A 24,737-nucleotide genomic window follows, 5' to 3' on the forward strand; every position below is an offset into this window, starting at 1 on the left:
GCTGCAGCCACCAGTGTCTTCCAGTTGGGTGATCCACTGCTCTTCTTTCTTTAACCTCAGGGGTTAGACAACCCTTCAGTCGTTGCACAGATCAGGGGATTATTCTGCCCCGATGTCAAACAACAATCTGTGTATCCTCGGGTCCTGTGTATCCCGTGTATTCCCCAGAAAAAGGAACAGGAACGTGTCCCCCTTTTGCCCAAGAGCCTCTCGAACCTCGTTGGTCTGGTGTTCCTGGATCTCCGCCAACCCATTCATGGTTATTGCGGTGTTTATGGGATCCATCCTTTTGAGGTGACTTATCAGAGCCCAAAATGCCATGACACTTGGACCCAGTTGGTGTCTCGGCAGTCACTGTGTCTGCCTCTGCTGCGAAGGATCCTCGTATATCTGTGACCTCGTCTGGTGTCTGTTCCTTTCTCTGTAAGAGACAGAAAACCCAAACACCTCTCTGCCTAGCCCTAATAATCTACTGTTGTTATCTACTGACCTTCTGGTGCTTCAGAATTGGTTTAGAATATTCAGAATGTCCCAGGGACTTATTCTAATCATATCCTATGTGTGTGTAAGCGTGTTTGCATTTAGCCCTCTGCACTCAAAGTCAATACCTGCAATATATCAGTCCGGACCATCACGCCGGACGAAGCTTATGACCTTCAAAAGACCAAGTGCCAACTCCTTATAAGCACATTTGCAAGGTGTGTAAGAAATTATCAAAACAACTCATGTGTTTCCTTCCGCCTACTGTCCCACGGTTTCCTCTCCAGTGTGGTACTCAGCTTCTCGTGAACACAGGCATTTTATCTTCTAAACGCTATTCAATTCATTTCAATGATTAATGCTTAAACATGGAAAAATGATTTATGCTTCTCACTGGTTCTCTAAAAAGTCCGGAGACCTCTTGGGTCACTATTAGCCCAAGCTTTACCATACCTAAGTTATTAAAACAAATGTAGTCATAAAAAATGTTCATATAACCCTTGTTTGATGTTAAAACCCAACTTCCCCCCCTTTTTTGACACATTCCAATGTGTCAAATCAACGGAGCTAGAAAATTAAAAGAAAAGGTTAGTGACTTGTGATCTGTGTGCATTGCTCCAGTAGGCTCCGCCCGGAGCCAAGAAAAGCATGATATTTGTGTTGTGTAAGCGCGTGCGGCCTTCTATGCTCAAAGTCACTCCAGTCCATAGATCAGCCAGACATCGCGCTGACTGTAGCTCTTAACCCTTATTAACTTGAGCACAACTCTATAATGAGCAACAAACTGCAATATGTATAAAATGATTATGGTTACACCTGCAATGAAAGATCATACGATTATCCTGACACCTGTAAATAGAAGATTAACCTGAGGTTATGACAATCACCGGAACACAAATGTTAGTATAATGTCAAAAGCTTCAATAAATCATTAATGCAATGCTTGTTATCTGATTCTGATGCAATAATAATGCTGATGCTAAAATAACAGTAAAACACCCCCTTTTATCCCGTTTACAAACTTCACAAATAAACGTTTATCCATGCCTCTTTTAATTTTATGTCCCCCTGTTTTTCCCTCACTGACCACAGCAGGGGAACCTATGTTTTGATTCAGCCATGAATCCAGCTCACCTGATTCATCACTGAGCCCCATCGCCACTGGCGTCTGATAGGGTGGTGCTGCATATTCTTCCTTTAATGTCTCTATTTTCAATCTGTTAATTAGAGTGCTTAAACATGAAGTAGACTACGTCCACAACAAGTCAATACAGCTGTAAATGTGGCCAATTATCAATCTATAACCAAGCAATAACGAAAAATAGCTTTTATTTTATGCATGTTTTTAGTCAACCACTCACCCAGAGGATCTTCAATCCCAGAAAATTCCTTCTCCTCATTTAATAAGTCAGTCCTCCTTCCATGCCCTGGTAACTGATCCATCCAGAGCCATATCATCTCGAAATATACATACAACAAGCCAAACCACACCTTGGTCACACCAACCCTTTTCCGCCCTGAAGATGTCCAATGCCATCTTAGTCTGGATCAGGGTTCTAATAGATTTGCAATTTTCATTAGTTTTAACTATGATTTAGTTTCGACTTCAGATTTTCAATTTTATGTCAGTTGTAATTACTTTTTACCAATTGTTTGCTAGTTCAGTCTAGTTTTTATTTTTTTGAAAATCCTTAGTTTCAGTTTAGTTTTGATTAGTTTCAGTTATAGTTTTAGTTGTGTTTGCAATAATTAAGTGTAACAAAATCCCAGTTTCATCATATCAGTCATGCTCTTCTGCTTATCCTTGGGTATTGAGACTATTAACTCTTGCAGCACCGGGTGTTCGCAATTTTGGTTCAAGTGAATTGATAATCTTTTTGTAGGCAATTGACTCACACAGTTATGTAGATGTCCCAGTCCTGTTGTCTCGGGATGCATCACACTGCCTTGCATGGGGTTAGCTTCTGTTTTCTGGGGATGAGGGTTGAGTGGGGGGAGCTCTCTGAGGAGGGGGAGTGTGCTCCCCCTTACCTTTTCAAGGTAAGCTGGGTTAGCCTTCTTGTGTGAGCTTCTCAAGTGCATTTTAAGGTCTGTGGGATTTTTTTTTTTCCCTTTAGAAGTGTCCCTCATAATTTGTCTCTTTCCACTACAAGACACTTGCTTTATCCAAAACACAGTCATATTCAAAGTAATCCCAAATTGGACTCTGCGCTTTCTCCCGACTTTTCCTGACACGATTCTGCACGTGGACGGAGCAGCAACACAGACGACTCGACTAACGTACTGCCACCTGCTGGCATAATGAGACACAGCAAGAAAAAATCTGGAAACTAAACTTCATTTTCACCCATGACTATTGTAGGACACGCACACCTCAATGAAAACTAAACACATTTTGCTATAACTTCAGTTAATTTTAGTTAGTTTTGTGAACGCTCATTACAGTTTTAGTTAATTTTCCTTTTTTTGTTTTTATTTTTACTTCCGTTAACGAAAATGGTTTTTTTTTCTTTCACTTCTAGTTTTCGTTATTTCGTTTACATGTACTCTATTTGAACAGGGATTTATCAGTGTCAAATGGGATTTTATTTATTTATTTTTTAATAATGTGTGTCTGTTAATGCAAATCAATTTATTTATTTATCTTTCTGAAAGACAGATGTTAAACGGGCTCTAACAAATCCACTTTATTGCGTGCTCATAGATTTTCTTTTGTCAGGGTCGCTCACCCAATGTGGTTTATTTAAATTTGTGAATTATGTCACGCTTATTAGTGGCCCATGATTGCTTAAGGCCTATGTCTGAACTTGACTACAGAGGCAGAGCATCATTCCATCCTTTCAGGGTGAAGGACTCCACTTTCTTTGTGTCAAGGCAGCTCCTAATTATCTTAATAGCTTTACCTAATCAAGTTATGGCTTACCATCACTTGTGTTACAAGTATGAAGTGTCCTAAATTCATTCAAATTTTGTTTCCAATTCACTTGCAGCAGTTTAGACCGAATTATTAACGATAATAACCTTGCTCTGGACTGTCAAAGGTGACTTTAACGCTGACTGTTCCGACAATTCATTTTATAACATTTCCTTGTCAGATTAGCCAATCTCTGCACACTTGAATCAACATGGTCAACATGGTCAATATTTTCCTGCGTGTTATTTCACCATGTTATCGATTCCAACTCTCCATCCGCATGTGGTTTGGCACATTATATTTATCTAAAACTCCACTCCGTCTCTAAATGTTTTGAAGAATTTTTCAAGCCGGGGGTCAAATTTTGAGAATTTGACCATAAGTGAAAGTTATGGTGTTATCACCCCCTTTTTGGGGCTTACCTTTCCCAGTTTTGATGATATTCCTCTCTATTCTTTGCAAGTACCCCCTTTTGGTGGCGAGAAACTGTTGGTGTGGTCAAGTGGGTGCTGTAAAAACAAAAGCTCAGGACAGAACAGTCACCAGTCATGTACTCACATACAAAATTAGCATATATTTGATTTCATATTGAACCTCTGAGTGTAATGGTACATTTTAATTTGAATTTATCAAAGCTAAACACAATAATTTTTCCTTGTTTATTTTTCTCTTGTTCTTGTGCAGCACCACCTCTCAGCACATGCCCCTGTCGGTTATATCTCTACTTTTCTGAATTATTGACTATTTCAATGAAAGGACCTAAAAGATGGGGACCAGTGTTTATCATTACATATCTCCATTTTGAGTGTGACCAGTCTATTATTCCCCTGTCATTCACAGACCTAAATAGAGTGGTTTTGTTTTTGGCATTTTTCTTTTCTTTTTTTTTTTCTCTATAAAAGTTAATTGACTTTTTACAGTGGGCTGCTATGGTTAATAATAACATGTTCAGTCATGAGTGAAATCAAACCTTTTCTTCAATTTAGCATTTAACCTTACCAACAATATAATGTGATACATTAATCGAAACACAGCTACTAAAACACAATTTTCTTAATGCAAACATCAGTAACTCAAAATTAGCCACCAAAGGGTTAAGTCTGCAGTTCACGCTCATATGAAGATACAGCCTCCCCCTTTAGTCTCTGTCATCCTTCTGTTCTTGTAAAAACAAATCAAAGCAAGAGAAAACATCCACCTTTTTTTTTTTTTTTTTTTTTTTTTTTAAATAGGCTGGGTGAATTGTTTGTGGACATTTACTAATCCTAAAGTCGGCACCGTTTTTGTCTCAGTATCAAATCAGTTAAAACTTTTAGTCGTCAGTCCATCACAGTCCAGCCACATGCATACATCCACACACATTCATACCAGAAGTTGCTGATAATGGAGTCTCACGCGCAAGCTATTCGAGCATCCATCACCAGCAAGATGACGTCATCATTTTAAAGGAAAACAGTTCCTTGTTTTTTGACTGGATTGACTCGCTGCAATCCTTTTAGGCTCAGGACTTCTCATGTGATCAATGTCCCATATAAGTGAATTTCTCCCAAGCCCATTATAATCATGGAGAAAAACACTTTGCGACTGTTTTCAGTAAGAATATTTTATAGCGCTTTAAAGTTCAATCTCTCAGGCCTGGATTAAAGAGCTGATTTGTTAAATCAGGAACTCACAAAATATCACCACCGGTGGATCACACCTCTCAGATGTTCTTATTTCAGTGCACTGTAACAAAAGCAAAAACAAACGTAACCAATAAAATACTCATATAATAGCAAATACTGGGGCCCATTGCAAACATGTCCAAGCATAAAACCATCTTTCTCTCTCTTAGAGAAAGAAAACAATCCAAACCTCACTGATGAAATCAACCTAGTGTTAAGCAAAACCCAGAAATCAACCAAAACTTCGCCAGAAGGTTTTTCTCCCTCCTGGGACAATATTGTGTTGGAATACAGGGACCGTAACTCCTTTTTGCCCTGACAAAAGCATGTTGGATTTACTTGATTTAACAGTGGACACTGGTTGCACACAAATGTTTTGCTTTGGCAGAAACTTAAACAACTGAGTTAAATCAACACAACCTATTCGTATTCAGTAAACCTGTGCATTTTGTGTTCATAAAACACGATTGAAACATGTTCAGATGGAGTAAGTTGAGCTCCTGGAATATTTTGATCCTTCAATTCTGTCAGTTTATTTCAACACTATTCAATAACTTTTATTCAAATTCTACTTGGTCACTTAAATACTACATGTTGTCTTCATATTGCATGCGGTTCAACAAAGTCTAGATCCTGGTTACCATAAAAATTGAATGGGTCTACAACAACTACCATCCTCCTATCTTTCTCCTGGTTGCACCAGGGCTGGGAAATAACCCTAAAGTGATAGGTTATCAGGCAGGGTACACCCCGGACAGCTGACCAGTCTATCAGATAGAAACAAACAGCCATTCACACTCACATTCATGGATAATTTAGAATCATCAATTAACCTAGCTCTAATAGCTGCATGACTTTTCACTGTGGCAGGAAACCAGAATACCCAGAGAGAAACCACTGCAAACTAGCCAGACTGTGGACTTGCACCCAGGACCTTCTCACTGTCAAGCAACAGCACTAACCAGCATGCCAACAATGTAGGAAATACAGGAAAGCTCTGATTTCCTGTATTTGATGCAGAATTCTTTTGTTCTTGTCCTTGACAGGTTAATCCACAATAAATAGCAATAGCATGCATGTGGTGTGTGTGTCGTTGTCTGCCTCTTATAACTCCAGTGATTTTCCTGCAGTTTGAAATCTTATGCGGTGTTGTGAATTCCGTGAGTTGAGCAACTAACCACTCTTATTAGATTGTATCGTGTCATTTCAATGAGAACAAATTGAGTTGTTGAATTTCGTACAGAGCTTTAAAGCCTGAGGCAATTGTGTTAACACACGCGAGATGCTTACGTAAATCCAAGGGGTGGCCCTTTTTTTGTTTTTTTTTCAGTGTGTTCCTCCTTCAATTAAATCTCAATCACAAAAAATGTGGCGCTCTGAAATAAAGCTCACACCGTTAATTCATCATTTTCACTCTGTACCACTGCTCCTTATCAGGCTGTGTGAAGCACAGTAAACAATTCAGTCGAGGCCTTGAGCCATAGACAGACATCACGCACAGACATTGTTTTCATAACCAAACTGCCTTAGACCCTGTCCCCTAAACCTACACAAATGCCCTCTGGGTGACATGAAATGCATTTAACCAATAAACAATCAATGGCTTCTTGTTGTTGTAACAGATTCTGTATTTGGACGTTTGTGTGCAGCATTTTGCGTGTCAGCATAAGCATTTGTTAGTAAAGCATTCTTCATTGCAGCAGCGTGTGTGTGTGCGTATCACTCTTCATTGCACAAGTGTGTGCATGTGTGTGTGTGTGTGTGTGTGTGTGTGTGTGTGTGTGTGGATCCCTTCTCAGTGAACTGAATCAGCATCTCGATTTGTGTGCGTGTGTGTGTGCGTCATTTCTCACTCAATTGACTCAGCGCGTGTGTGTGTGTGTGTCAGTGAATCAACGAGTGCATATGTGTTCATATGTGTGTTTCTCTTCATTCTGAGTCAGTGCATGTAGATGTGTGTGTGTTTGTGTGTGTTTGTGTTCATCACTTTCCTGTTCTGGTGTTCTGGGTAAACCACGGCCTGAAGGGTGCCCTGGGGTCCTGCCCTCCTCCATTTCAGTCTGTTTGCATCCATTGGTGCTGCTGCTCAAAGTTCTGTCCATACTGGTTCTGGCCTCAATTGAGGCAGTCCTTTTCTCCAGTGTCCTGCATCTTCTCCTTGTCCAGCTCCTCCTTAACTTGACCCTTTTGCTTCTGTAGCTCCTTCAGGGCTTGCTCCTGCTGTAGGAGCTTCTTGTCAGGTTTGGCGACCTCCTGCTCCAGCAAGCTCCAGCCTGATTTCAAGTCCTGTGTCTGGGACTCTAAGCCTGACTGATGGGTTCGATTATCAGCCAGCTCCTCCTGAGCCATGCTCAGTTTTTGCTCTGATGCCTTGAGCTCTTACTGAGGGCAGAAACCTCAGAGTCTTTTCCGTACACGTCAGATTAAAGTCCATTGATGTTTTCCTTGCTTTGCTCCACGGCCTTCTGCAGCTCTGCTGTCCGGCTCTTCTCAGAGGTCAGCTCCTGGCCAAGCCCCGACACCTGTGCCTTCAGCTTATTTTCTTCTGGTGCTTTTGTCCATTCTGAGGTGCCTCCTGACCTCAGTTACTCCTCCTGTCTCTGGCATGCCCTTTTTGCTGCCCGATCATCCGTGTTGGTCCGTCACTGTCCTGCATAGTTTTAATGCAGAGTTGTTAAGGTCAGCATTCTTTTGCTCACCCTCACTTTTCCTCTGGGCTTAATGGGCGTCTCGTCAGAGCTCTGTTAGCTGAAGCTGTCTGGAAATCTCCCCCGTGTAGTGAAACGGGCCTTGGATTTAACGCTCTCCGTCTCTGCTGCATGAGATCGTTTTCCTGCAGCACTGTTGACATTTTCAGGTTGTTGTTGTGGGTCCAGCTGCTGTAGCATTTGGTCAGGGTCACATCAAAGATGGTAGAGGAGTGAGCAAAGATGGTAGAGGGGAGAGCAGGAGTCCAGGTCAGCCTCGGCAAAGCAGCCTGTAATCAAGCATAAAGAGAAAAAACAAAAACAAAACAAAAACAAACGAACAGGAAAATGATGTTGTGTTGGCTGTGTTATTCAGAGAGGGGAGAAACAACGGGGCCAGGCCCTGTGTCAGCCTTCTCTCCCCCTTTTTTTTGTTTTTTCTCAAAGTTATGTATGTATGTATGTATGTATGTATGTATGTATGTATGTATGTATGTATGTATGTATGTATGTATGTATGTTGGCTGTTATACTTTGTTGTGTTTGAAAATAAAAGTTGGTCTGATAAACTTATTTTCAGAATAACTAAATCTGACACTTTGTGTCACTGTAAGATTATAACAGTGATGGCAATATAATTGTTTGTTGTTCAGCAGTACAGTGTCCACCATATAATCAACTCATAACCCACCAAGCTGACAGGACAACACAGGTACATGTTAAAATTGTTAAGATCATGTTTAAAAGCCCAAAAAAGGAATTTTCTTTCATTCAGTAATCACTTGTATTAATCAATCAGCAGAAAACATGTCACAATTTCAATCTTTTAACCACTAAATTTGTCGTGTCGTCACTGGTTGGTCAGACCAGTGTCTCTCTTTGAAGTTAAGTTGTTGTCCTGCAACCCAGAGAGTTTATTTGTTAGTAGTGGATAAACTTTATCATTTAACAACAGGTGTATGTTAAATTTCGCTGCTTTAACCTTGCTGGAAAATCTTCACGTGTTCATGAATGTAAGCTGTTTCTTCATTGCGTGTGTGTGCGTTTGTAGGTGGGTTATTTTAACTTTTTTTCTCAAACAAGGCATTTCTCTAACACGTGCCTTTCTCATACATTTCTCTGGTTGTGTGTGTGTTTTTATTTTGTTTCCCAAATTTTGATTCCCCACCTTAAATAACAGCATTCCATGTCTACAGCCAGGAGTTAGAGCTTGCTTGTGAGATTCAGGGACACATGGTGCCAATAACAATTCAGTCAAAAACTTGCCTGAAAATTTCCAGTGGTGGTAACCGATAACTGGAGGAGAAGATGTCCTTTAAGCTTCTTTTCCGGGTGGGGACAGAGTGAGGTCAAGCTGTAAACTTTTGAGCCAAAGCTTGGCCTGTCTGTCGTCCCAATTCTGTTTATGCTTTTGCCGCTGTACTCAGGTTTCCAGGTTGGGAGAAATCCACCTGTATTAACACACTAAAACATTTACTTAGTATTTCTTTTCTGAAAACATTCACTTACTATTTCTTTTCTAAAAACATCCTGATTCACTTCATCTGACTAGATTTTACTCTCTCTCTCTCGGTGCATACTTCTCACAGTCTGGCCGTTGCCTTTTATGGGCATGCAGAGTTCCTGTCACACACACAGCTGAAATTCGTGCTTGATCACACCCTATATTATGATAAAACCAACAGTAAATCAAATGTAACCGCTTATATTATTGGGCTGAACCAAGAGTCACTTTAAAAATCTTATAAATCCTGCTTCACACCATAAAACTGAAACAAATCACAGCTGTATTTATCACTCAGTCTTACTCTGCCGACTGAAGTGTCGGTCTAAATCATGCACGATTTGTCTTTTCTATATCAAAACTCAGCCAAACATCAAACATTCACCCTAGTCATTCAAAACCTTATTTGTAATATTATAATCAGCAAAATCAGCGTCTTATTTACAGGTTTTTAACAGTATTTGCAAATTATCATTATAAAACTCAAAAAACACGTTAAACAGGAAGCAAAAGTCCTCTGTGCGCTTCACAGCAGCCACCTCATTTGCATGTTCACACACCGTCTAAAAATAGCTCGCAGCGCTGCAGCGCGCTCTCGTCACACACAGTCTCACACACAGCTCTACTATTTTATATTACAAAGACGTCTTATATTTACAATCACTGTCAGGCCTGGCAGATTTAGCGCCTACACAATTTTGACAAATTTAAGTTAACGGGTCCAACCGAAGAAAGTCCAACTTTTTTGTAATCAGTTAACCAGTATCAGACTCTAACTGTATCTGGCCTAATCTCTAAAGTCCCTAACTCAATTTAACAGTGTCCAAAAAAGCGCAGATACCGTTACAAACGGTAAGGAGACTCTAACTCCTAGCTTATTCCAGGATGCCCCGTACCCCACAGTTAAGCCATACTGAACTAACCCTGTTCGCCGACAGGTCAAGGTCGCGCGTCCACGGCCAGGAGGGAGCGTAACCTCCAAGCTGTGCGCTTCTTAGCAGACTCCAACTGCCGTCCTATAATAATTTATAACACTTTGAAACAACAGTCAGCACCCCAAAACAAGAGTCTGACTGAGGCAGGTGCAACCTAGTGGTCAATGGGGACTCCAACCCACAAAATGACCACTCAGGTCCACCATATAACCAACGGAGCCTCTAACTCACTAAATGACCAATTCCCTATCAAACTACTTGGGACTCCAACCCAATTTCTTAGCAGACTCTAACTGCATTTATTTCTTAGCAGACTCTAACTGCATTTATTTCTTAGCAGACTCTAACTGCATTTATTTCTTAGCAGACTCCAACTGCATTTATTTCTTAGCAGACTCTAACTGCTTCAACTCATGAGATTTTTTCATCAAACTCAAAACAGACATTTACCAGTAATGTCAGTGAGTAGACTTCAATTTTGTCATGTCCAATTTGGCACACTTTGGAAATAATTCAACAGGTAGTGCCTTACCTTTGTATAAGCCGGCTTATGTCCACTCACGTCAGACCACTGGCTCGTGCCTGTCCGTTCGACAACCTCGGACCGTCCAAACCTCCAAAATTCCACCCCAATACCACAGGACGAGCCCCCAAAACTGTTACGGATTCAAATATTGGGGATGGATACAAGAGGAAAAACCACAATAACAACACTGGTCCGGCCGGGTTGAGTCAAACGATGATTTTAATGATCACACGCGTGGGAGATGGACACCGTACGCAGACAGCATCAGATCTCAAAATGGTGGAGCATTGATCAAACTCTTATAGCCTCTAGTGGCCCCCACCTAATCATAAAAGCCTAAACATTCACATTCTTTCTCTCACACAGCGCCTAAGCTACGACCTTGGCTCCCTGTTTATCTGCTCCCGCTGAGATGGGGCAGAAAACTCCAGTATGTTCTGTTCTCTTCTAATCAGACAAATAAGGCGATGACTTTCTGCAAACAGTATTTCTCATAACTCAGCAGTATAATGCATCATAAAACAATATCATTCATTCACAATCAACCAGCAGTCTAATGTAATGCAACTCAGCTTAACAAATGCAATAGTTATCACCTTCTTCTAATTCAGGAGAATAATGCAAACTAAAACTACATAATAATTCACCATCTTTAATTAAGGGTCTAACATGGCATAAAATAATATTATAATCTGACACTGGTCAATCAGAATAAGCCCTGAGCTGTGTGTGTGTGTGTGTGCATGCGTGTGGGCTGGGGGTGTTTGTTTTTAAACAAACGGTTGGATGAAGCCAGGAAATAAACTTGAATGTGTTTACACATAATCCACCCATCATAAACAGGTCTGATATCAGCACGGCTCCTGAAATAACGTCCTGATAAACTTCTTGGAAGCTTATCCTTATCATAAGCAAAACCATAGATATTAGATATGTTAAATTAGTTGGGTGTGTTCCAAAAAAACAAAACAAAAAACAACCCTACTTTGGGCACAGAAATTTACACGCAGTATTATTCTGAGTCTGAAATCCTGGTGATACTCTCACAGAAAGAAGCAGATATTTGCCAGTATATCCCAGTATTTCTCTCTAAAACCTTCTTTTCATATTTTTTTTTATATTTTAATTTGTTGCTGCTGAATATGTGGGCTTTTGTTTTCCAATTATTTCCAAGTGAAACATGGTGAGGAAATAGCAAGGCATGTCTTAGAACAGTCTCATATTAAAAGGTCTAGATCTTTAAGTCACTGATTTGAATGTTTATTTAACTTATACTTCAATTAATGTCTAAATCTTGAGCATTGCTAGAGCAGCAAAGTATATAAAAAGTATTGGGACATAACCTACAATCCATTATTTGACTCACTGTGAAGTAATGGTGTATGTGTATTTTAGACACTAAGATTTTTAAATCAGTATAACTTCCCTTGGCTTTGCTGACAGTAATTTTGGCATTGTACTGGAAAGATCAACTAAAAAAGTAGTACACCTTCCACTTTATCACCAAGGTAATGTTAGACTTTATTTTACTGAGTTATTCAGCCACATGGGAAAAAACAACTCAGAAACAAAATTTTATTTTTCCTTTTTTAATATTAGATGATCTTTGAAGCTGAAACATGTCTTAAATCAGCGGTCCCCAACCTTTTTTGCGCCACGGACCGGTTTATGCCCGACAATATTTTCACGGACCGACCTTTAAGGTGTACCGGTACCGAAAAAGAGATTTATTCATAACACACGTGAAAAGACCCAGGAAAACCGAGTTAACGATAAAAACGATAACAAAATAACGCTGAAAACCGATAAAAACCCTGAAAACCATACATTTCACACCTGAGCCTCAACTCTCGTGGCCCGGTACCAAACGACTCACGGACCGGTACCGGTCTTAAATGGTATAAAACTTTCAAACTGCCAAGAAATTTATTTTAAAATAATGCAGCATCGATTCTAAGTCAGTTTCCATTTCCATCTGTGGCAACTTTAAAAAAAATCAACAGGGGTAGAAGTAATTTACTTTGGGCTTGAGTTTGGCATTTCTTTATTTTTTAAGAAATTTATTGATAGTTAAATTATAATAATAGTTTTTATAATAGCAAACCGAGCGCTCAAGAGGATCAATAACGATGATCGGTGGAGGGCAGTAAAGCGCCACTGATACCTCTCATATCAATGAAGAAGAAACATGCTCTCATCAGTGAGCGACAAACATGGCTGCCTGTTGGCTACTCCGTTCCCTCTCTTCCAACTTTTCTACAGTTTTGCCTTTACTCGCTCGTTCAGCGTCGCTTTTTCCATTGCAGCTGGCATCTAAGCCTTATTTTGGGAGAACGCTAGCCTCTTCTAGCCGGTTGTCAGCAGGTATTCGACTATGCATGTCTTGTATTAGATAACATTAGCGACAGAAAGGACACGATAGCTGCAGCGTGTTTGAGTGTTTCTGTCATACTCGTCGAGGACTTCAAAATCCTCGCTAAGTTCTGAGTATGTTGTGTTATCTTGCAGCGCTTAAATTCACAGACAAACACGAATGGATTCGTGTGGAAGACGGAATCGGGACGGTCGGGATCAGCAACTTTGCACAAGTGAGTATTCCACCTTTGCGCGTGCACTTCACAGACCGGTGCCAAAATGTGATTTCCGGAATTTGCCAGAAAAAGAAGGAAAAAAAGATGATTACTGGTGTTGTCTTAATAAATTATCAACTGATAGTTTATTTCAGAGTTTTATGTGTAATGTGTTTAATTGTATTGGTAAATAGACTTTATATGTTATATATGAAAAATAAAGAAATGACCTGTTTCGCGAGTATCTTTATGGCTCTGCATTATTGTATCTACATTATAATCAATCCAGTCCTTTTTTGGCCACACAATATCTTTATAATAGTGTTATTTTTGATGCTGCTTGGCCAGATCTCTCTCTTTAAAAATTGACATTTTTATATGTCAAGAGACTTTTTAGCTGGATAAGTAAATGCTATGTAAAAGCCACTTTGTCACAAACTGGTTTATATCATTCTTTAGAGATATGGTTGGCATATGTTTCATGTCTAGGCTGACAATGTTTTGGTAAATCACTCAAATCATTTTTTGAGACAACACTGATTAAAACTGCTATAAATGATTTGATGGCTTACAGTATGTGAAACATATTTCTCTTAAATGTTATCAATGTGTTTTGAAATAAACAGTCCAGTCACAGTAGCAGTAGAAGCTGCACTCAGTTTTTGGCAGAGGGACTTTTATGTGTCCTTTGTTTGTTCAGGTGTTTCATTAACATTAAAAATGTCTTTTTAAAAGCTATTTTAAGTGGCCAGAGGAGACTGGGTTAAGTTTAGAAAGTATATGTAGGACTGACAGTTGTCGTTACATTTCTTGTGTGTGCACAACACTCAATAAACACCAGATAGCAGTGACTCAAATGTAAACACAGACATCCCTTTCCACAACATTTAATTAAAACGCAAATAACTGCTTTGTTTTGTTTTTAACATCATACTCTGGTTGTCCTGGCTAAATGTTTTTCCTAACCGCTTGCAGGAGGCATTGGGAGATGTAGTTTATTGTGGACTGCCAGAGGTGGGGACACAGCTGGCTCAACAAGGTATGATGTTTGCTGAATGATAGTAAATATTATTAAGATGGGTATAAAGCTTGATCTCATGCATGTCATCGCTGGATTTAGAGTCACCACAACGCAGGAAAGTGGATGGCCTTTTGTCCCTCATGACGTACTTTCTGAAATTTACTCCTGCAGATGAGTTTGGAGCTCTGGAAAGTGTAAAGGCAGCCAGCGAGCTTTATTCTCCTTTAACTGGAGAAGTTGTAGAGATCAACACGCTACTGGCAGACAACCCTGGTCTGGTCAATAAATCTTGCTACAAAGATGGTAAGTACACACATAAACGTCACAGTGCAGTTAGTGGAGGGTACTCTGGTATATGTATGAGACATTTTAGATTAATGCAAGAGCTTAAAAAGAATTAACCAATGACATTACTCTTTGTGGTTTGTCACAACATTGGCATTTTCTTTCGATTGGTGCATTTTTTTTCTATATAGATCACTGCTAAATCCTAATGTTTTTTAACTGTTTTATCACCCAGTATAATACGCGGCAGTAAGCTATGAGGTTTAATCTCTGGACAGTAGATGGCAGTAATACAACACAACATAACAGTGAAGACAGGGTCTACATTAAGGCCATAAAGCTGGAGCTGTTCTATTGTTACATTACATTATATTTCATTAAAATGACCCTTCATTGCACATTTTCTAACTAACATCTGAATATTTCATGTCCAGAGACATTGTATGTTTCAACCTCTTTTCCCTCACTGTCATTACATGACTGCATTCATTCCATTTTATTTAAGTTAATTAACTAACCCATCACAATTAACTTTATCGCCTTTGGTAGTAATGCACTGCAGAATGTTAAAATAACCTTTCACTTATAACATTCACTCACAGTCTGAAAGCAAAACGTAAGCTGTTCACTGTGATGGACTATTTTACTCAAGCAAAAAAAGTGTGTGTGTATGTATGTGTAATAAATATATATATATATATATATATATATATATATATATATATATATATATATATATAAACGGTATCAGTGACATTTACAAACATTTTCTCTTATAAGGTTTTTAGCTTATATCTTTAAACAATGCAAAGAACAACAGATACTCATATTTTGTGTAGTTATTTTGTTTTTTCATGTGAAGCATTTAATCCTCCAAGTACTGAAACCAGTGTGTGTCTTTGAATCAGAGCTTAACTTGATTTTTACACATCTATTATAGGTTGGCTCATGAAGATGAGCATTTCCAAACCTGCCGAGCTTGACAGTCTAATGGATGAAGCTGCATATGAGAGATACATCCATTCTATTGAGGACTGACATAACACCTTTCTGTATGTGCTGTGCACCTTCCCTTTTTCTCACAACACTGGCAGAGAGAGGTGCACAATATGTGCCTGTCCGTTAAAACGCAATACATAGCATTCTCCAGTGGAGCTCTGTAGCTCCAGGCTACTGATCTGTCAGTGCTGTAGAGCTGTGAACTTTAGAATTTCTTTACAGACTTAATTTAGGGGACCTTCCAGCCTGCATTGACCTAATATCCATTGTTGATTTCTTAAAGCATCAAACCACCAAAAGGTGGAAGAGACTGAGACTAGAATAAAATAGTTACAAATCATTTCAGTGAAGGACTTGAAATTCTGTCCTGGGACACTGTTTGACTTAAAAAGCACTTCTGTCTTTATGGTATTAATTATTTTGATCTTCACTGCATGTATAAGGGTTAAACTGTGGACAGAGGACCTGTGTAATAAAAAATAAATAAACATTTCCTTAAAAAGTCTCTTTTCTTTGTCATTTATTTCTGAAATTTTTATATTTTATATACGGCTTAAAGAAAAAATAAATCGCACTAATATAAAGTATATGTATATACACCGCATTCCAAATTATTATGCAAATTGTGTTTAAGTGTCATAAAGATTAAATAAGTTGTTTTTCAATTAAACCCATGGATGGAATTGTCTCAGGACTCTTTGTATCTTTGAAATCAATCTTGGACACCTATAATCATTAGTTTGCCAGGTGAGCCCAATTAAAGGAAAACTACTAAAGAAGGATGTTCCACATTATTAAGCAGACCGCCATTTTCAAGCAACATAGGAAGGAAAAAGTATCTCTCTGCTGCTGAAAAGCGTGAAATAGTTGAATGCCTTGGACACGTAATGAAAACCTTAGATATTTCACAAAAATGTAAGTGTGATCACCATAATGTTAAGAGATTTGTGGCTGAGTCAGAGCACACATGGGTTCGTGCAGATAAAGGCACAATGAGGAAGGTTTCTGCCAGACAAATACATCAGATTAAGAGAGCAGCTGCTAAAAGGCCATTACAAAGCAGCAAACACGTATTTGAAGCTGCTGGTGCCTCTGGAGCCCTGCGAACAGCAAGGTGTAGGATCCTCCAGAGACTTGCAGTTGTGCATAAACCTATTCAGCCACCCCTAACCAATGCTCACAAGCAGAAACGGCTGCAGTGGGCCCAGAACTACATGAAGACTAATTTTCAAACAGTCTTGTTCACTGATGAGTGCAGTGCAACCCTGGATGGTCCAGATGGATGCAGTGGTGGATGCAGTGGTGGATGGTTGGTGGACGGCCACCATGTCCCAACAAGGCTGCGTCGTCAGCAAGGAGGTGGTGGAGTCATGTTTTAAGCCGGAATCACAGGGAGAGAGCCGGTCGTCCCCTTTAGGGTCCCTGAAGGTGTGAAAATGACTTCTGCAAAGTATGTGGAGTTTCTGACTGACCACTGAATTCCATGGTAGAAAGAGAAGAACAAAACCATCTTCATGCAAGACAATGCACCATCTCATGCTACAAGGAATACCTCTGCATCATTGGCTGCTATTGGCATAAAAGGAGAGGAACTCATGGTGTGGTCCCCATTCTTCCCTGACTTCAATCCTATTGAGAACCTTTGGAGCATCCTCAAACAAAAAATATGAGGGTGGGAGGCAGTTCACCTCCAAACAGCAGCTCTGGGAGGCTATTCTGACATCCTGCAAACCATTCAAGTAGAAACTGTTCCATGGATGCAAGAATTGTAAAACTGCTATCAAATAAGGGGTCCTATGTTAATATGTAACTTGATCTGTTAAGATGTTTTTGATTGAAATCGCTTTTGATATTAGTGAAATTGATCTACTAATGCTGCAAATTCAACAAATAATTTCAATTCTTTACAATCTATAAAAAAGTCTGTGTGCGTAATAATTTGGAACAGTGCATTTTAAGTTTTTTTATTTTTGAAAAACATACTGTTTTCATTGGGAGTTTTGTTCAGTAACATTTGAATTATACTCTATTGGTCGATGACTCGAAAATTATGCCGACTGTCATTTGAATCGACTATGTAGGAAAAACAGAAAAATATCATTTGCATAATAATTTGGAACGCAGTGTATGCTGCCATTATTTAACACAGTACCTGAGGTCAAACTGAATATAAACTTTTGAGAGCATTTTCCAGCCCCCTTGCAATCTACTTTGTTTCCACAAATATTTTCCACATCCACATTGGCAGAATATGTTTTGGCATCATTTTTACACTCAATAAATTTGTTATATGTTTACATTCTGTGGCAAATGACTAAAAAGTTTGTAGTCTTGGTCACTTTAGAGAAGTGACTGCCCCACCGGGTACTATAGAGAACCTGTCCTTGGCTGTGGGAGTTCGTCTGGCCCTGCCTCGAGGTGAAGGAGACAGTGGGAGCCCCTCCATTCTCCGATAATCGCTGTTGAGCCTCTCCTTTCTTTGGACTGCCTCGTGCATTACACTGGCAGTGAAGTCTCTCTTATTAAGGAAAGCAATGGTCTCGTCCCTCTTTCGGCTCACGTATCCTTTTAAAACTGCGTTGTAGGGGTTTGATGTGGCATCAGCATCCGGATCTTCATGCTGGTGTTTGAATTCCATGCGAGTGATGACAGGCAACAGGAACTGCTTTCCTTGTGTCACCACAGCCCCATCCTTGTGTGATAAACCCAAAGCCTCAGAGACCAGGCGTGGGGGCAAAGGCACCAAATCGCAGCCTGAGCGTTTGTCCACATACTGTTCAAACTCCCTGCGCACCAAAGCTACATCCTGCAGAGACTGATTCCTTCGCTCCTCGAGATCTGTAATTATTCGCTCGGGATACGACTGGCCAAACACCACACCTAAACCGTGAGGACAGCATCGATGTAATAAATTGATATATTAACTGTTGAAACTAAACTATGCAAAGCATGATTCCATACATTTATCTTATTTAAAAAGTGAATTACAATAAAATGTCTCACCTGCACGCCGCAGCATGGATGCAGGACATTTCCAGGGTTTGTGAATAAGCTCGTCAGGCAACTCTGCAAGTTCAGGACACCATTTCCTAACATAGGTACCGTAGGGGTCACAGGTCATTGCTGCGTCAACAGGGTGCATGACAAAGTTCCAATGATCCAGGCCACACATGCCCCCATTCTGCCACATCATTGCATCTATGGCAACATCTGCATCCACCAGGGTGTCCTAAACATGGGTTGGATACAGTCAGGAAGTTAAGTAGTACTTATGAATATTTGTCAGGCATTTGGTACAATATCTTTGTGAGTGCATTAGTCCCAGTGTGCACACTCATCTCACCTGGAACCAGCGATAGCCTTCTTGCCAAGGCAGATGAAGATATGCTATGAGAAAAGATGCCACTACATGTCTCATGTAGTTGTTCATCCAACCTGTCTGCCACAGCTGCCTCATGGCTGCATCGACCAGAGGGTAGCCTGTTCGTCCTCGCTGCCATGCCTTGAGGTGGCCCCGATCACTGCTCCACCGCAAAGCCTGCCAGTGGATGCAAAATTATCCGTAATGTGGTTTAGGCCTTTATTACAAATTAATAAATTGACGTGGCAACAAAAAATGTTTACAATTTTATGGTATGGTTAATATTCACTTTGTAGTCTATAACTAATTTCCACCTTGTATGGAGGTCTGATGGATTCCCATGGGAGGTCAGGAAACAGCGTGAGCTGCCAGTAAGCCAAATCTCTCCACGCCAATTTGCGTTGGAACTTTAGGGGTCGACAACGTGCTCCTTTGGCATCCCACATTAACCATCGTGGACTGAGCTGACCAAAATGAAGATAGGGCGACAAGCAGCTGGTGTTTGGAGCATCTGCCCTGCCTGACTCTTTTTCATATCTATACACACCTAGAAATAGAAATAAATATATGGTGTTGTTCATTGCCAAGTCTGTTAAGATAACCAACTGAACAATAGGTGTCTCACCATCATGAAGAAAGGCCTCTAGACGGGCTTGCGCTCCTCCTTCACTAAAATCCCAGGTCTTTCTAATATTCACTGCCCAGTCAACCTGAATGCCGAAGAGAAAACAAAGAAAACATTGACAGATGCGTGATTTAAATTATTTTTAAGTTGTTTTGTTTTGCCTTAGAGCTTTGGTTTCTAACCGTTGTGCCATCCTTCCTGCGGGGCATGCATGCCAATCCTAGTTCATCCAAACAGACCCCCTTTGGCCAGTGGGCAGGTGTAGGGAGAGATACCGGAGGGTCCAGGGGAACTCCTACCGCGGTCCCTGGGTTCTGTCTACAGCAGCTCATGAAGTGAGAGACCGAACCTATTCCTACATCATAGAAAAACAATAAAAGTTCATATTGTAATTTAGGTATACATTATCAGCAAACCCAGTATGCACATAGAAATATGCTTTGACTAACCTCGAAGACCAACACCCTCCGTGGTGACAGAATAAGGGTCTCTGAGACAATAAGAGTGGAACATCCTGCATTCAACACCTTGTTTCTGCAGAGCTGATACTACCAGATCATCTCTCTCCTTCAGCCAGGGCTCATACAAGGCATTAGCCAGCACTGTTCTTGCCCCAGTGTCTTTTATCAGCTTCTTAAGTGCCTTCAGAGAAGATTCAGCACTTGTCATCTCCCCATTTGCCTTGACGAAGACAAGACGGCTGCCGATGTGCTCCAAAGATGAAGAAAAACACAACAATGCCTGATGCAACCAATATTTACCTATTTAAAAAAGGGAAGATACATTCAGACAATTAGAATACAGAGCCTTACAAACAAGGATTTTGTCAAGAACTATTATGAAGACACTGAGACAAAGTATTGCTATAAGCACTGATTCCTTGATCAAACTTACAAGCTCCTAGCATAGCCACTGTAATGCCCGTTCCCTCCTCTTCTTCAGGGCTCCAGATGAAGACAGGTATGACAGGTGCACCCACTTCTAGTGACGCCACGAGAGCAGGATTGTCACACAGCCGCAAATCCCTCCTGAACCACAGTAACACTGGTGGTGGTGCTGATGGAGAGCGGGGTAAACCTACAAGGTGCTGGCCAGTACATTTTCGCCTCTGCCGCCTATTCTTAGAGCGTTTTGGTTTCTGTGATTGATCCACATCTCCCTCCTGTTCTGAGACACACACAGTCTGACCTGTCCCGAGTGTCTGCTTATTAGGATACGTACTTATTTGAAACTCCATCTCTCTGGCTGTCTGCGGTGGACTCTCTCTGTTCCAGGATCCAGTTTGATTGGTGCAGTTGCTTCCTTCAGGCTTTAATATAGAATTCAGCTGAACAGATCCTCTCTGATTTCCAGACTGCAGTGGTTGGGATTCTTGGCTGGGAGACTGCAGAGGGTGACCTTTCATATCCAGTAGAGAGAGAGCCAAAGCAAGTTCCAGCTCGTCATCTTCAGTCTAAAATTTAAGCGGGACAACCCACTGTTATTACTTTTAAAACAATTCTTTAGTAGTTTAAAAAGACGAATGTGTACACTATGCCCTAAATGACAAGACATTAGCTTTTATCAAAAACTACCACAGGTGTTTCAATTATTTAAATGTATTATCTCTTTAATTAGATGGGTGTGTACAGGCACGGCTTGGTTTACACTCATCAAGTACTTCATAAGGGACACATGCAAACCTGTCATTCTTCCTTGCAGACACCTTATTGTAACCCAAATTCTCCCCATCACCGGTTCTGTCTTGTCACTCAGGCTTCATTCAAGCCTCCATCTTCATCTCCAACAATGCCCTCTAGATTCCAGGGGGTCCTGCCCTAATCCCTATCAGCACTGGGATTAAATCCTGCGCTGATGGGCAGCATCACATGTATCTCTCAGGTCCTGTGTCAGGTCTTGTTTTTGATTTTTTTTTTCTCCTATTTCTTCTGGACATGACTTTCAGATACTGTTCATCTGCTTTAGATAGTTCTTTAGACCTGCCACTTCTTTTGTCCTCCACTTGTCCACTTTCCTCAAATTGTTTAGGGAAAGTGTAAAATGCCAAGGAAATCACAATTTCCATTTTCTAAATTACTTTTAGACATTTTTAGAAAAAATCCCTACAAATACAAAGAAAACTGAAATGGGAAAAAATTGGGAGACATCATCTTGATGTAGGGAAGCATAGAGCTGCCACCCAGGCAAAATAAAAATAGAGATATATCACATTATAACGTGAAAACTTTATTGTTCTTACAATATACTTTTCATGTTTGTTCAATATACTATCATGTTAGTACAATATACTTTTCACGTTTGAACAACATATCACGTCATTACAATATACTTAATATCACGTTATAACAAAAAAACTTTTTATATTCTACGAACGTGATAATTACGTATATTGTAATGACGTGATATTATGTTGTTCAAACGTGAAAAGTATATTGTACTAACATGATAGTATATTGTGAGAACAATAAAGGTTTCACGTTATGATGTGATATAGCTCTATTTTTCTTTTGCCTGGGTGGCAGCTCTACGCTTCCGTAGTTCTCGGGAAAATATCACAAATTAACGCAGATCCCGGGGCTCCGCATTCACAAAAGGGGGAAACTTTAGCTTTGGCAGTGGTTTACAGTTTCGGTGAAGAGCTGCTCCTGTACCGCCATTAGGAAATCATTAATACTTATGTATGTTTTCATTCATTTATTTACGTATTTATTTATTTTAGGTTAAGCTAGGCTAGTAAGTAAAATGAAAAAGTGACAAAAACTTGTAAGTTGGTCCGTTTGTGCTAAGATTATCACAACTAGCTACCTAAAGTTACGTGTATCATCAAATGCTGCATTTTGAGTTAATCTCTAAAAACGCCAGTCGTTTAATTAAGTCCTGTTACTTCCTTATTGTGTTTTGTTCGTGTCATTTTTTGTATGTATTTTATTTTTGCTGACTTAAGCCTAGGTGTTACAAGTCCTCCAACCTGAATGTACTTCTATTGCTGAAACATTTACTGACCTTGGTGAAATATTCCTGGTAGATGGAGGTGAGACTGGCGTGCAGGAGTCTGTCACCCGTGGACAGAGGCTCGATGAGGGACAGAAACTGTGAGCGGGTCTCTAGGTGCCCCAGGATGGACACACACATGGCGAAGAAACCCTCGGGATCCTCTCGACCCTCCAGTACTTCCCCTAACCACCATTTCACTGTGGCTTGGGCATCAGCTCCTGAAGGAGGCATCTTCGAGTAAAAGGTGACTGAAATTTTAGTTTGTTAAAAAGATTAAAGCCTAAGCTCTATATTCACGATCATCTCAACCTCCTGAACTACCAGTTACCAAACAACAGCTGATTTTCAGTTACACAAGCCATGTGTCAAATGTTTTGTAACCTGGGGTAAATTGTAATGAGTAAAAAGCACCAGTAGGGGGTGTACAAATCTAATATAAATGAGCTATGCAGGAGGCTAGTAAAGCCCATGGGTGTTAGGCTGTTTTTTTTTCTTTTCACAGCGTGTGAGTAACAGATGGGATTCCTTGTTTACATTTCATTAACTTGGCATCATGGCAGAGCAATATAGACCTAATAAATGCTATATGAACGCCTGTTTTTGACATAGATTTGAGTCGATCTCTGTGTTTCATCTTCCTGTCCACAGCACAATCATTTCTCTGCCAAATCTATACCTGTCAATGAAAATGTTTCATTTCCAGGGTCGCCACAAGCAAAATCCAATCAAATAGAGATCCTTGGTTCAATTTGAAGTGATGTTAAAATGCTGGAGGGGGGGGGCATCTTCCTTTGGATAATCACTCTATAATTTTTACATAGCCTTCATCTTGACAGGAATGTGGCCTTTTTCAAGTGCAGCCTGTGATGTGACTGAAAAACAAAGCCAGGAGACAGGAGACGGTGTACCCAGCAGTGATTTTTTTTTTTTTAATCGCAGTCTGTATTCAGACTGTTGAAGGGTTGCTAAGTAATTGATTTTTTTTAATGAGACCATGAATAAGCTTTTGAAAGTACGCAGCAGGGGACAATGATTTGTGACACTTGTGGAGCAAACTTTAAAATGCTTTGTATAGTTGATAAGCTCCACTTGTGATACTATTACAGGAATTACTCAGAAGTCTTATTTTACTTATATAAAAAAATATTCTCAAGTGTTCGTCTAAAATGCGACTCAAGGCTTCGCAAACAAGGACATACGATCTGAGTTATTCAAAACTATTATGTGAAAAGTAGTGGGAGTGTAAGAAGGGAATATGGTGTTGAGTGCTGTGGTATGTGAATAGAGCAAGACCGAAAGAGAGGGAGCGGGAGAAAGAGATTGAGAGAGAGAGAGAATCAATAGTGTTTAGACAGAGAAGTGGAGTCTAAGTGTGTGATCAATAGAGAGCAGAGAGGAGAGATTAGCTGCTTTTCTCTTTCAAACTAACACTGACAAATTGGTGAATTGGTGTATCGGCCCTTGGGCTAAACGGATTGACCTGCTGTTTCCATGTTCTACCGTGTACTGTCAATAAAGATCTGTGTTCATTGTGGCTCTCAATGAAGAGAGTGAATGAAGCACCAAAAGAGAGAAAAAGGGGGAAAGGAAGGAAGGGAAATAGAGAAGCAAAAGCAAAAGTGCAGTCCAGGTGCCCACGTAGCGCTGATACTCGCGAAATGTCCACACCTCTGTCTCATTAACACACGCGTGTATTCACATGTGCATCCTCGTGCACATTGTTATAAAACCATAATAACGTCTCCAGGAAAATTAATGGAAAGACAGATTAAAAACTAAGTGAGGAGAAACGGGCCACTAGTGTAGCTATTTGCAACTCATAAATCATTCTGACACACCCACGCGCATGTAGACACTTGCATAGACTCACACACGCACATACACACAAGCACACACACACGTACTGTAATTAACCACAGGCTATTTACTCTCTCCTGCTGTAAATTAGACATGCAGACACAGTTATTACATTAGGGGGATCTGCCATGCAGAATGCTAACAGGGGGAGGAGGAGGAGGGGAGACTCGTGCACATAACAACAACTGGTTCATACAAACATAAACATGCACGCACGCACACACATACATGCACACACATGCATGCGTGTACACAAGAAAGAGGGTTTAGAAGAATCATAGACTGACGGGAGTGAAAATGAAGCTGCAGCACAGA

At 40.2% G+C, this 24,737-nt stretch overlaps 2 protein-coding genes across 2 annotated transcripts; one reads left to right on the top strand and one right to left on the bottom strand.

The window, feature by feature from the left end:
• The first annotated feature begins 12,892 nt into the window (after window positions 1–12,892).
• Window positions 12,893–16,090, top strand: LOC146382548 (glycine cleavage system H protein, mitochondrial-like). The gene is made up of 5 exons (XM_084933286.1): window positions 12,893–13,074; window positions 13,219–13,298; window positions 14,256–14,319; window positions 14,473–14,604; window positions 15,527–16,090. The coding sequence occupies exons 1-5, from the start codon at window positions 12,924–12,926 to the stop codon at window positions 15,622–15,624; spliced, it is 525 nt and encodes a 174-aa protein (XP_084789412.1). The 5' UTR covers window positions 12,893–12,923; the 3' UTR covers window positions 15,625–16,090.
• Window positions 16,091–16,189: 99 nt separating this feature from the next.
• Window positions 16,190–22,958, bottom strand: LOC146382549 (uncharacterized). The gene is made up of 9 exons (XM_084933280.1): window positions 22,575–22,958; window positions 20,466–21,024; window positions 20,021–20,332; window positions 19,754–19,926; window positions 19,572–19,656; window positions 19,261–19,493; window positions 18,929–19,123; window positions 18,589–18,814; window positions 16,190–18,465 (listed from the first exon to the last, which is right to left on the bottom strand). Exons 1-9 carry the CDS (start codon window positions 22,794–22,796, stop codon window positions 17,921–17,923), a joined length of 2,550 nt encoding a protein of 849 aa, XP_084789406.1. The 5' UTR covers window positions 22,797–22,958; the 3' UTR covers window positions 16,190–17,920.
• Window positions 22,959–24,737: the final 1,779 nt, after the last annotated feature.

This window comes from Perissodus microlepis, chromosome 7 (genome assembly GCF_051167445.1).
Source record: "Perissodus microlepis isolate ML-2025 ecotype Zambia chromosome 7, ASM5116744v1, whole genome shotgun sequence".
Classification (NCBI taxonomy): domain Eukaryota; kingdom Metazoa; phylum Chordata; class Actinopteri; order Cichliformes; family Cichlidae; genus Perissodus; species Perissodus microlepis.

Coding starts and splice junctions, on each gene's coding strand:
- LOC146382548 (XM_084933286.1), top strand. CDS start 12,924: ATGGCTGCCTGTTGGCTACTCCGTTCCCTCTCTTCCAACTTTTCTACA. Junction 13,075..13,218: donor TTCTAGCCGGTTGTCAGCAG/GTATTCGACTAT, acceptor GTTATCTTGCAG/CGCTTAAATTCACAGACAAA. Junction 14,605..15,526: donor TAAATCTTGCTACAAAGATG/GTAAGTACACAC, acceptor CATCTATTATAG/GTTGGCTCATGAAGATGAGC.
- LOC146382549 (XM_084933280.1), bottom strand. CDS start 22,796: ATGCCTCCTTCAGGAGCTGATGCCCAAGCCACAGTGAAATGGTGGTTA. Junction 19,494..19,571: donor AGAGGCCTTTCTTCATGATG/GTGAGACACCTA, acceptor TTCTATTTCTAG/GTGTGTATAGATATGAAAAA. Junction 18,466..18,588: donor ATCCATGCTGCGGCGTGCAG/GTGAGACATTTT, acceptor CTCACGGTTTAG/GTGTGGTGTTTGGCCAGTCG.